Below are 12,897 nucleotides of genomic sequence, written 5' to 3' on the forward strand. Positions count from 1 at the left end.
TTCTAATCTTATGGAGATTATCCATAACTTTGCCCATCTTTTCGTTGAATAAGCCGATACAGTACCGTCAAACGGAAGGTCTTTGATACGGGACTTGGTAACATCAGAAATGCCCGCTGATCGAAGGCAAGCATAGTGTCGAAGGGCAATTGAGGTGGTCACAGCCTTGGAGGCGGCATTGGCTGTATGTCTTGAGGTGATGTGCTGTTGCTTTGCTAATGTGGAAGCTTCAAGGTGAATATTTAGTGCCTCTGATTTAGACCACTGGTTCTTAACCTTGGGTTACTCAGGAGTTTTGGACTGCAACTCCCAGAAGCCTTCACCACCAGCTGTCCTGACTGGGGTTTCTGGGAGTTGCAGTTCAAAAGCATCCGAGTAACAAAGGTTAAGAACCACTGATTTAGACTCCTCAGGTGCTGCTTGCAAGATTGGGAGAACTCTGTTCCAGAGTTGATGATGGTGTGCACTCATCGCAGCTTGATAGTTAGTCACTCTTGTCATGGATTGATTTATGTGGTTTAAATCTTGTACTGAAGATGGGATATGTAGTAGTGAACAATGTAAAATGGATTCCATATTGTTCTCTGTATAAATGATTTCTGCATGCTGACAGTGTATTTCTAGAGGGATGTGGGAATGTCTTCTTGTAGGCCTGAGGAGGACATTCCTAGATAGAAGACTGGTCATTTGTTATGGCGGAATTGCAGACGTGCTGAGGAAAACAACACCTGTTTCTCATGAGAAGAGAAGAGAGACGATAAGGAAGGACTGTTTACCTGACTTCATGCCGTGATTGGATGACAGCGTGAGAGACAGAGAAGAAGGGGGGTTCCAGCTAAGCTTGAAAAAGGAACTCTTACTATGGACAATGGACTTTTCCCGATTTCTCATTTTTGGACCTTTTTGGACTGCAGTTTTGCTAGGTCTTGTTGCCTGCTGTGCAGTGCAGGTAACAGACTGATAGAGATGTAGGGGACTAGGTAGAAAGGGGGGCTTTTTGCCTTTTGCCCACCCTAACAGAGCTTTTTATAGATTTTCTAGGATTTTTAGTGTTTTTGTATTTAAAGAGAATTATTGCTTCATTTATATTTTCTATCAATCCTTGAAAATGATAAACATGCTTACTTATGCATTAAACTGACTTTATTTTGTGAATTTCTATATTTTTCTTAATAAAATAATAATTATAAAAATCAATTGGTCTTTCGAACAGTGTAACTGTCTTAATATTACCCTGAGGGGGAATTTTAGGGCCACATTTTGCTACTGAGTCCTACCTGAATTGAGCAAAGTGAGTCTACTGACTACAAAGCTCATGTGTATTTCTTTTTTGGAATTTTCTAAGGTTGCTGAAGTATCTTTTTTAGGGCAGACTTATAAGCAGAAGTTGTGGGGCGGCCCTTGGCTGAAGTTACCAGGACTCGACTCAGCCTAATGAGGGAGCACAGGCTTCTAATTACTCTCTGTCCGAACAGTCAAGCATCTCTTAGCAGAGCTGATCACTTACAACTCTCATTAGAAAAGATGTTAAAGAATATAGGCATCTGCCTAATATATTTAATTTTCTGCCCTCTCTGTTCCTCAGAGCTACAAATGATTTATTTCTGGCTCGGGACTGGTTCGATTCTATGATAATGGAATTTGGAGTCGGATGCTTTGCTAAAAAGGATTTGTGTGAGCCATGTGTTTTGTAATGATTCTCAACGCTCCTCGAGATTTGGAGAGAGGATGGTGGTTTGTCCCATGACTCTTTGACGAGGTCAAGCATAGCCGGTATAAACGCTAGGCTGAGTGGCAGGGTTTTATCTTGATTGATATTGTCGAATACCAAGTCATGTTTTGGAGGTGGGGGTTCCTCAACCTCTAGCTCGACGGATTTAGCCATCCTCAGTACGAGTTGAGAATACAATATAAAATCCTCCAATGGAGAAGGAGAGCAATTCTCTACTATACCAGAGCCTGGAGTAGGAAAATTAGGAAGTGTGACACCTCAGAAGACAGATTATGGTCAGAAACAGTGGAATCAGATGATGGTGATTTGTGTTGTGGCTTCGGTATCAGAGACTTCATTGTGAAAGGGTGTATAGTTGTGCCCTTATCTGCTTCAGGTGGGGGAGGGGGTGGGTCCTTGCAGCTGGTGGTCACATGCAATGATGGTGTATGTTGTCTATGATGAGATGGAGCGACAGTGGTTGAGAAGAGCTGAGATTGTTTAGGTGGAGGCTGGTCTGCTGTATGAGCTGTATGTTTGAGTGCCGGTTAAGTGATCAAAAGAGTTTGAGAGGAAGACAATGATTTCGATGTATGAACAGTGCTGGTATTGAGGCTGGGAAGGTGATATGGAAGGAGAGTACCTCGGTGGATAGGGAAAGGCATACTGAACTCATTTAGGTTCCTCATAATCTATTGGTTCATCTAGATCTTCCTGATGGTGGTATGGATCATACTGAGTGTAATACGGATCCCGGTACTTGGCTCTCGGGTGGTATTGAGAGGGTTCTTGGTAGTAGTAGAACTCCCTGTGTGGTGGGTCATATCCCGTAGATGTCACTTTTTAGACTTGTGCTTTCCAGGAGACCTTTGTGGTGACTCAGATCCAGAGTTGTAATGGTACTGCCCGCCCTGATAATGCTGGGCTAGAATGAGCCGAGGCTGGGCTGGAGGGTACAGCAGCCACTGGGAGGCCAGCACTAGGTGACAAACTCTCTGCCGAAGCAGGAGGTTGGCCTGAAAGCAAAATCGGTATATCTTCCACCTCAGAGAGAGACTCGGGAGCATCTTGAGAGGACTACTCTAAGATGGGCGAGGGGAGAAGTATTTGAGGTAGGTCTGGAGAAGTAGGCTGAGATTATTTCTGAGTCTTTGTCTTTGATTTTGTCTCTTTTCTTTTTGGATGACTGATTTTTTGTACGGGTCGAAGAAGCCTTCAATGTTGATGTCGGTTTTGATTTCGACACCGGCCTGCATTGTTCCTTTTTTTTTTTTTTGTGACGTTGTCGGGCTCAATATTGGAGCAGTTGGCAGATGAAGAGAACCTTCACAAAGGAAAGATCTTAGGCATTGTAAGCAGAGTTTTAAAGATGGTTTGGTGAATTTTTTACACTCTGGGCAGGATTGCGTTTGGTGTTGTTCGCCCAGGCAAAATAAACAGTGATCGTGGCCATCAGTAAGTGGTATTTCATTTGTACAAAGCACACATCGTTTAAACGGCTCGGGGGAGGGTGGAATAAAAGAAGCGGGAAAAGGGTGAAAAAGGGAGATGGTGGGGGGAAACAAAAGTAATGGGCATGTAAAAAGGAAAAACACGGAATGTAATAAAAACTGGGTAGAACTCAGAGGGAACATCAACCAAAATAATAGTAGGCCGTGAAGGCACGAGTTGATTTGAAATATGCGAACGTTGCTCTAGCTTGACGAGATAGGTCTGACCTAGGCAGTGATTAAAAGGAACTGAGGGCACTTCAGGCGGGTGGAGCATGCGCTCCATGAGGGAACGTCCCACTAATCACATGTCTTTAAGCTCTAGAAACCTCAGAGAGGTCCTGTGCAGGAGCAGAACAACCCATTTGTGTGCATTCACAGATACCACAAAGAAGAATAACAGATTTAAAATATTATATAAGTATCACATTAAAAAACCATTAAACATATATTAAGATTTTAAATATCACATTTAAAAACAACACAAAAACATTTAACTAAAGTACATCTGATAAAAATTGCCATTTAGGTTTGAAGTGTTAAGGTTAAATGTGTATCACTCCACTAATGCATAAACATTAAGAATTAAATTTTGCCAATGGGAAAGGGCTCTTTGATCTCCGTTTGCCTTTTAAAGCTCTTCCCGATCTCCCTTTTCGCTCCTGTAAAAGTGTCTTACAATGTTTGGAAGCTATTTTAAATGCTTGCAATGGTTAGCCCACCTCATGAAACCTATGCAAACTGATTTTGGTGTTGTTCTGACACTTCGTTAATTTATGATGATTTTTTGTTTTCTCCATTGGAAACCATTAGACAGACCATTCAATGGTTTTCAATGGAGAAAACAAAAAATTACCATAAATTAACGAAGTGTCAGAACAACACCAAAATCAGTTTGCATAGCTTTCAGGAGGTGGGCTAACCAGTGCAAGCATTTAAAACGGCTTCCAAACATTGTAAGACACTTTTACAGGAACGAAAAAGAGACATTGTTGTGTGAAAATCCCCCATAGGAAACATCGCTGTGTGAGGCGGCAAATTTAACAGAAAAAGGCATCATTGTGTGAATTCATCGTTGTGTGAGGCACCCGTTGTGCGAGGCACCACTGTATGTACAGTGGTGCCTCTACAGTCGTGCCCCACCTTACGATTGCCTTGCATTACGACAAATCCGCATTACGACAATCTTTTTGCAATCGCAAAATGATGGTCTGAATAGGGGTTTTTCACCTTGCGACGATCGGTTCCCTGCTTCGGGACTGATTCTTTGTAAAACGATGATTTTCGAACAGCTGATCGGCGGTTTCAAAATGGCCACCGGGTAAACAAAATGGCTCCCCGCTGTTTTCTGGGACGGATTCCTCCCTGCACAGGCACCGAAAATGGCCGCCCTATGGAGGATCTTCGCTGGACGGTGAGTTTCCAGCTGATTGAAGGGGTTTCAATGCGTTTCAATGGGCTTTTTATTTTCGCATTACGTTTTCGTTCTACAGTGATTTCGCTGGAACAAATTAACGTAGTAATGCGAGGCACTACTATACTTACAAACTTAATCCATCCCAGAAGATGTTCTTAAGTCGAAATGTTCGTAAGTCGAATCAGCATTTCCCATAGGAATGCACTGAAAACCAATTGACCTGTTCTGGCTATTTTTTGTTTGTATGTAGAGGCGCCGTTTGTAAGTCGAAGCATTAGTTCCCATAGGAACTAATGCAAAACTGGTTAATCCGTCCTCTACCACTAGGGGAAAAAAATTTTAAACCTAAGATGACTTAGGTTAAAAAAAGAGCAAGAAAGGAGGGAGGGAGGGAACAATGGGGAACAATTTTACACCAACACATTTTAAACCAAACCAAGCAGAGAGAGGGGGAAGACTTGCATCTAAACTCCATTTTAGAGCAAACCAGCCAACACAGACCCTTGCAGAAAGGGTCTGCAAAATCTATCAGAGCACAGAAACATAACCCCCACCACCTAGCCCAAATCCAAGCTGCAAGGGAAGCATGCAGAAACCATTGCAAATTCACAGAAAACAAATGAAGCAGATCAGAAATGCACAGAGAACAAAGGGACAAGTTCAGAACTGAACAGAAATCAAATAAAAAAGCAAGGGAAGCATGCAGGAACCATTGCAAAAACAAATGGAGCAGATCAGAAATGCAAAGAAAACAAAGCACAAAGCATACAAGTCACATCGAAAATGGGGAACCCCCCCCAACAGAAGCAAGTTATAGATCAAACCCCAACTATCTCCTAAAGCAAACATGCTGAAACTGAGACAGTTGTATGTTGGGTACATGATGCTGGAGAAGACAATAATGCTGGGAAAAGTAGAAGGGATCAGGAAACCAGGAAGACCAAGTGTGAGATTGATTGACTCCATAAAGAAAGCTATAGCCTTGAGTATGCAAGAACTGAGTAGGGCTGTAAATGATAGGACATTTCTGAATGTCACTCATTCGTAGCATCACTGTGAGTCAAAGGTAATTTCACAGTAAACAACAACAATTACACATGAATGATCTGGTAAAAGATGAAGACATAGAATTATTAATTTACCAACAGCACCCAAAATGTAAATAGCTTCATAAAGCGAAAAATGTGTTCCATCAATTATGTGACTAGTTTGCGAGGACATGGACCATTACAAACATAATGAAACTGATGATACATGATCAAGAAAAAATGTTATGCTTGAAAACACAATTCGATTGTTGCTTTGGAACAATATAAAGCATCTTCTATCATAAACTTCTGTTTAAATCTTCCTACTTTAATGTATATATGTACATTATTGAATTCCACAGCAAATCTCACAATTTTATTTTTTGTCTTCTTTTTGTGATGAAAATATATTAGTAAAGAAGAAATAATTTCGGAAACCAAACTCAGACAGAACAGGAAAATCTGTTTGTATTTTTTTTAGATATGAAGATCTGGGTTAAAATGGAGTGTATTACCACCAGGCTTTCAAAAAGCTACTAAGAACTAGCCACCTTCTTGGCAGAAATGTTCTATAAATTATCAATATTTAAAGAAAACAAGTCCCTTGACAATCTATTAGACATGGGAGATTTGCATTCATATCCTGGTGGATACAAATACAAAGCTTAGTAGTACAGATGCCATGGCAGCCCATTCCCGCCCTCAAAAACCAGCCTGGTCCACTCACTGGGCTCCTTTCAACGTGAGTCTCTGCGGCTGGCAACGCTGCGCCTATCACAGAAGTAGCACCACTGGCACTTTGTCACCTCTCCTCACAGCCAACCACTCAGGTGAGGAGGCTGGAAGACAACTCTCCCCGCTTAACTGCTCAGGGGAGAGGTGGGGCAGCACCGGCAGGAGTATGTGCACAATTGGTGCAACGTCACCGACAACGGACGCACACACTGCGAGGAGCCCAGTGAGTGGATGAGACTGGTTCTTTCGGGCGAGAATGGACCACTCTGGCACATGTGGTGCCGAGCTTCGTATCCCCCCCCCAATGTCTACAATATATATTTCAGAAGATACTGGATATGAATAAAACAATAACCCAGAACATACCTGATCAAACTGATTGCTTTTGCTACAAGGACCTTTGGATCCAACTGACTGTAAAGAAGTGGGAGATGATTTATTTTCTTCCCCATTTTTTTTCTCCAAATCCTTTGTAGATTCATTACTAGATAAAAGACATTCATTAAAATAAAACACATTTAACATACACTTTAAATGTTGAATTAATTTTGTAATTAATTTTTGAATTTCGTTGTATGGGTATACTGTGTATATACTTACAATGACAATAAATTATAAATTATTATAACCTCTTTCCCCAAAAATAAGACCTAACCTGAAAATAAGCCCTAGTATGATTTTTCAGGATGCTCGTAATAAAAACCCTACCCCAAAAATAAGCCCTAGTTAAGTGAAACCCCGCCCTCCACCACTGTGCAGCAACCAGAAGATTACATGACTGTATTTGAATAAATGTAGATTGTTGTACATGGAAAAAAAATCCCCTGAAAATAAGCCCTAATGCGTGAGCAAAAATTAATATAAGACTGGGTCTTATTTTCAGGGAAACATGGTACATAAGTCTGTATTTATATGTTTTGGTTTAAGTTGGAACTATATGTAACCAAGATGCATAAAACGAAATCACATGTAATAGAGCTTCATGGGAAAAAATGAACAGCCTGTCAAAAAGGGATCTTTAGTCCAGGGATGGGCCACTTCAGCAGGTGGGGAGACTACCACAGGCCACCAAAGAGTGCAAAACAAACAAACAAAAAACCTGCAAGTGGCCAGAATGCTTCTAGTCTTGAAAAAAAGGTTATTTTTAAAATGTTAAACAGGAAGGTGAATGGGGAGGATTTTGGCCTATTTAAAAGGTGAATCATGATCCTTGGAGGCTGCAATTTCCCCACTGCTGCTCTAGTCACTACATCACCCTACATTCTGACATGCATATTATAGATATAATATTGAAACTAGCTGATGGTTTTAAAGTTCCCCAAACAATATATTCTATTTATCACCTGCTACCCTGCTCCTTCTGGTTACTTCCTTGGTCATCGTCATCACTGAAGTTTAACTGTTCAGTATAATCAACTTCACTTTGGGCTCCTAGAGTAACAAAGAGCAGGTGGTTAACATTGAAATTTTTTTCTATACGCAACCAGTTCAAGGTTTACCCAGATTAACATTTTTACCAGCCCAGCCTTCATCAGCTTCAGCATCCAAATTATCAAACTTATCAAGTTCTTTGAGTTCATTAGCACTTAAGATGGCGGGACGTTCTATAGCTTCTGAGCCCCATGAAGAGGGTGCTCTTCCCCTTGGTGGTCCTCTAGAAAACAAAATAGTAAAAATATCACATTTTGGTTACTATAGATCAAGTTTATTGTATTAGCTAAAAGCCGTCACAATTATTGAATACAGAAATGGTCAGATAAAAACATGATAAAAGCCGTCACAATTGTTTAAAATACAAATTACATTTTGGTTTGCAAGCCAGTATTCTGTATTTAGGTTACTGAAAGTTATATTTCCTTAATTCAGAACTGAAAAATATACTGAACTAAGGACAGCAAATTTCATTTCTGAGGGAGGTATTTTCTATCACTACTTGCCAAAATCTATTTTTAAGGAAACAGATGGGTTAGGAAAGACAAAGACATTGGTAACAGCACAAGTATTTTAAAGGATCTTACATTTTTCCAGTCCAACTGAAAATAGCACACAGAGCAACAATTTCAGTCATAATTTTAACTAAATAGACAAATAAGATCAATGGGTAACCTAGAACATGTGAAGCTGACACAGCCATTTTGCAGGGCCGCGATTTTATCAAAGAAATCAAAGATAAATTATTAGCAACATATCTACTACTACTGGGTTTCTTACCTGTTGATTTCAGATGGTGATGAGAATCTACTAGGACTCGGCACTGGAGGATATGCCAGTTTAGGGTACTGATTCAGCATCTAAGGAAGAGAAGCCAGATATATAAAAGTTGTCACTGAAATCAAAGGAAAAACAGTCAGATTGCATGAACTGCCAGCACTGTAGTTTAAAAGATGAAATATTTATACAATTTGTGAAAAGTGGAGTCTACTTAAGTTCAACAAAGACTCGGGTTTACAGGCTTTACATAGTTTAGCCATGCAAGAATATATCACACCACAAATTCCTTGATTTGTTTAATTTTCACCCTTCTCATACCTTAAGTCAACAGGCAGACCTATTCATGTAATGTGGTCTTTGTGGAAATGATCCACCCCACCTTTCCCCCCCAAACAAATGACCATTTACACAATGGACAGAATCCCATGACTTACACACACTAGCATAAATCAACATGGATAAATTACTCTGGTGAACTGCTACTAGCCAAGGAGGTGACGTCATCATCGTGTATGAGTTGTGTGGCTTGGCGTATGACAGAAAAATTCAAGCCCTAACTTCTTAACTAGTGGAATTCACTGCAGCAATTAATGTCATTTGACTTGTTTCACAGATGTAAGAAACAGGATTCTCAGCTTAATAAGAGATAGCAACAAACCTTTTCATGAACATATAACCACATTATTTTCAGCTCACACTCTGAGCGATAAATCAAAAAGATTAGTTAACCATGGTTTTCTTACTTTGAACTGAACATTGTTGCCAACTTCAGGAAAAAAAGTTTGTTAATCTATAGTTTGCACTAATCTCAATCAGCAAGCAGACTCGTTGGCTGAAATCCCGTCAGCATAAATTTACACTGCACAAGGCAGATGACATAATCTAGCAATACATATCTTTAATGAAATCAAACTAAAATCATCTTTCTATTGCTCCCAAGAAATTCCTTATGCCCTCTGGAAGTCTTTTGGAGTCTTGGGACTTTAATTTCAGAAAACTACTGACGGGGGTCCCACAACTAGCAATCCAGCAATGATTTCCCATTATTAAAGGCCACCCAAAGGCTTTCCAAAGTTAAGAGGGATTCCTAGGAATCCACAGAACCTGAAGGTGAGGGGCAATAGGAATTTTAAACTTAATTTAATGTATCTGTAGCCAGATAATGACATCATCTGATTTGCATGGCATACATTTACACCAACAGGATTTTAGCCAATGAAATCAATTGCCGAACAGTAAGTCAATATCTATGCAAATTCCATTGAGCCAATAGGTCTAACAACAATGCTGGCCTACATTTCCCATCCTGTACCTTTTTCAAGATGTTCAATAGTGTAAATTTCCTTAAGGGAAAGTAAATTACACTCTTGAGAAAAAATCCCCTCCTGCTTCATAGCTGAAGACTCAACTTTTTCTGACAATCTGGTGATTAGAGAGACAAAGTGGCTTTTAAGAAGTAGTACAGTGGTGCCTCGCTTAGCGAGCGCACCGTAGAACGACGAATCCGCATAGCGAGGACGTTTTTGCGATCGCTAATGCGATCGCAAAGCGATGGCCTCTATGGCCGAAAATCGCATAGCGAAGGTCGGTAAGCGTTTCGCTTACCAACCTTCGCTTTGCGACCCGCGGATCAGCTGTTCGGTGGCTCCAAAATGGCCACCGGAAGCCCCGAAATGGCCGCGCGCAGCATTTTCGCGCCCTCGCTAAGCGAGGGGAGGGCGCGAAAATGGCTGCCAGCCATAGGGAAGCATCGCTCAATGGTGAGTTTTGGGGCCCATTGGAACGGATTAAACCAAGTTTAATGCGTTTCAATGGGTTTTTTCGTTTCGTTGAGCGATGTTTCCCATAGCGAGGGTTAATCCAGAACGGATTAACCTCGCTATGCGGGGCACCACTGTATTTTCAATAAATCCACTACTTAGCAACCATGCTTTGAAGGTTCAATAGCACATCAAATCTACCGTCAAAGGGACATGGAAAGAAAACGTGGAGACCATCAAGTTGAAGATTTGAGAATGTCCCGATACCAATCTACAAATAATGTTATTAGTTATGACTTTTTAAAGTAGGAATGGGGAGCATTTGTGAATCTATGAATACAAGGCCTTCTAAACGTAAGTAGTATTAAGCTATGTTATGGAAAGAATGTATATTATTGAGCTCACCACCATCTTGCCATCTCAAGTTTAACACTCTTAATTGCATCAATTTTAAAAACCTGTACTGGCTTGGGGTAAGAGTTTCAAAAATGAAAAATTCAAAAATATTATTGTACCCATAGGATATTTGAACAGAAAAGCTTGACTTGCTTTTTTTACTCCTAAATATGATGCTCTATCTTCTCATTAGACTGTGAGTGAAACAGGACTGAATGTGTGTGCTTGATTTGTCACTGTGCATTAAAGGCCTGATGATCCATGAACTAAGCAAAGATCTGATACTGCTGTAGACAGAAACACTTGTGAGCAATTGCTTCTGCAGTTATCCCTTTTTTGAGGAAAAAAACCAGTAGCATTTTGTATCTTGTAGCAGTATTTATGGCTACCAATGCTGTAATTCACATGAACTGACATAAGTGTCCTTTAAACCTTCGAATAGTTAAAGAGTCCAGTTGCAATGTAGAAGCATGTAGAACAAGTCGTTCAATTATGTAGTTGTACTTGATAAAGTCATTATTCAGTCCGTTTTATCTCCTTAGAGAAAATACTGATACCTAGACATCATCTTTCCTTTTTTACAGAAAAAAGTAAATTTTACAGACCTGTGTCTGAAATGAATTGACCTTTTGAGGTCTGTTTGCTTATTTGCTGCAATAAAGTTATGTATATATGAACCTGTTCTTCACCATGATTTCAATATAACAATGCCTTTCAGCTTTTTATTTAGCTACTGTGATGAGAAATTCTTCTCTGAACTTTCTTCATCCTTTTTATAATATTGCCCCTTCATAGATGAGCTACACATAAATTCTCCTTTGTTTTAGAGGGCTTGATCAATTCCTTCTATGCCAGGATAGGAATTACTGTATACTTTTCTTCAGTGGCAAGTTCATAGCTTATTTTGTTTTCCCAGAATTTTCTTTATTTGGTTAATTACATAAGCAGACCTCCTTTTTCATGTTAAAATTTTTTCTCCTTTCCACGGCAGCTAACATGCGGAAGGCAAGGTTAATATGACAGTGGTGCCCCGCATAGCGATGTTAATCCGTTCCATGATTAACGTCACTATCTGGATTCTTCGCTATGCGAGGGGGGGAACCCTTAGGAACGCATTAAACAGGGAAAAAACTCAGCGGTAAGCGAAGAATCCCCCATCTGGCCGCCATTTTCGCCGCCTCGGTAAGCAAGGCGCAAAAACGCTACGGGCGGCCATTTCCCCCAGCTGGGCGGCGCAGGCTTCGGAGGGACCGCGGGGAAGGGCTCCCCCGCGGTCCTTCCGAAGCGCCCGCTGGTCAGCTGGGGGAAAATGGGGCCTATGGGGAAAAATTGCAAAGCGATTTTTTCCCATAGGAAACATCGCAATGCGATCGCTTTTGCGATCCCATAATCCGCATCGCTATGCGGATTCGTCATTAAACGGGGCGCTCGTTATGCGAGGCACCACTGTATTTCTGAGTTGGTCAGGCTCAGAAAAATCTTTTAAGTCCAGAAACTAGGATATCAATTTTCTGCATTTCTTATCTTGATCTTATGGATCATTCCATGTCAAATCAACCAATGAAAAGTCCATTTTGGAACTCTGGCTACAAGACATGTATCTTTAAGTGTGAATTTTTTGAAAACTTAAAAAAATTCCATTTTCCTGAAAATTCAAATTTTAAATTTTTTTAAATGTGTAATTTTTTTGAAAATGCACAATTGCATCATGTTGTATATCAAATGAAAGCCCTATTCATAACCTTTAAAATGACACATGTCCCTGGTCCATAGCTATCAGTTAAATGACATTTGAAGTTACGGAGGCTAGTGAATTTTGCCATTTCTTTGCAATTTTGAAAATGCATTATCTCAAAAACGATTGGACCAAAAAATCTGTTTTTTTAAAAAAGAACATATCATGGAAAGGTACAAATGTACCCAAAATGAACCAAATCCATGACATAAAGGTCCCATGCATTGGTTGATGTGACATGGAATGACCCCTATGTGATCCTCCTGGCTGTTTACCACAATGTCAGGACTTGATTAAGGTGACTGACTCCCTCAGGGTCCTACAGAGATTTACGGACCTTCCAGGGAAAGATAACAGATTTTATGATTTGTCATAGCTGACATTATCTCAGAAAAGGGTTAATAACAGAATGAA

General features: G+C 40.3%; 1 protein-coding gene across 22 annotated transcripts in view; it reads right to left on the minus strand.

Annotated features, from left to right (window-relative positions):
• Positions 1 to 12,897, minus strand: part of PRRC2C (proline rich coiled-coil 2C) — a 126,100-nt gene that overhangs the window by 72,977 nt on the left and 40,226 nt on the right. For all 22 annotated transcript variants that reach the window (XM_020798528.3, XM_078392431.1, XM_078392425.1 and 19 more), the window contains 4 exons: positions 8,593 to 8,672; positions 7,899 to 8,035; positions 7,725 to 7,812; positions 6,748 to 6,865 (listed from right to left, as the gene is read on the minus strand). In XM_020798528.3, the coding sequence (XP_020654187.3) occupies positions 6,748 to 6,865; positions 7,725 to 7,812; positions 7,899 to 8,035; positions 8,593 to 8,672 (423 nt within the window). The remainder of the gene's footprint in view (positions 1 to 6,747; positions 6,866 to 7,724; positions 7,813 to 7,898; positions 8,036 to 8,592; positions 8,673 to 12,897) is intronic.

Source organism: Pogona vitticeps, chromosome 4 (genome assembly GCF_051106095.1).
Source record: "Pogona vitticeps strain Pit_001003342236 chromosome 4, PviZW2.1, whole genome shotgun sequence".
Taxonomy (NCBI): Eukaryota; Metazoa; Chordata; class Lepidosauria; order Squamata; family Agamidae; genus Pogona; species Pogona vitticeps.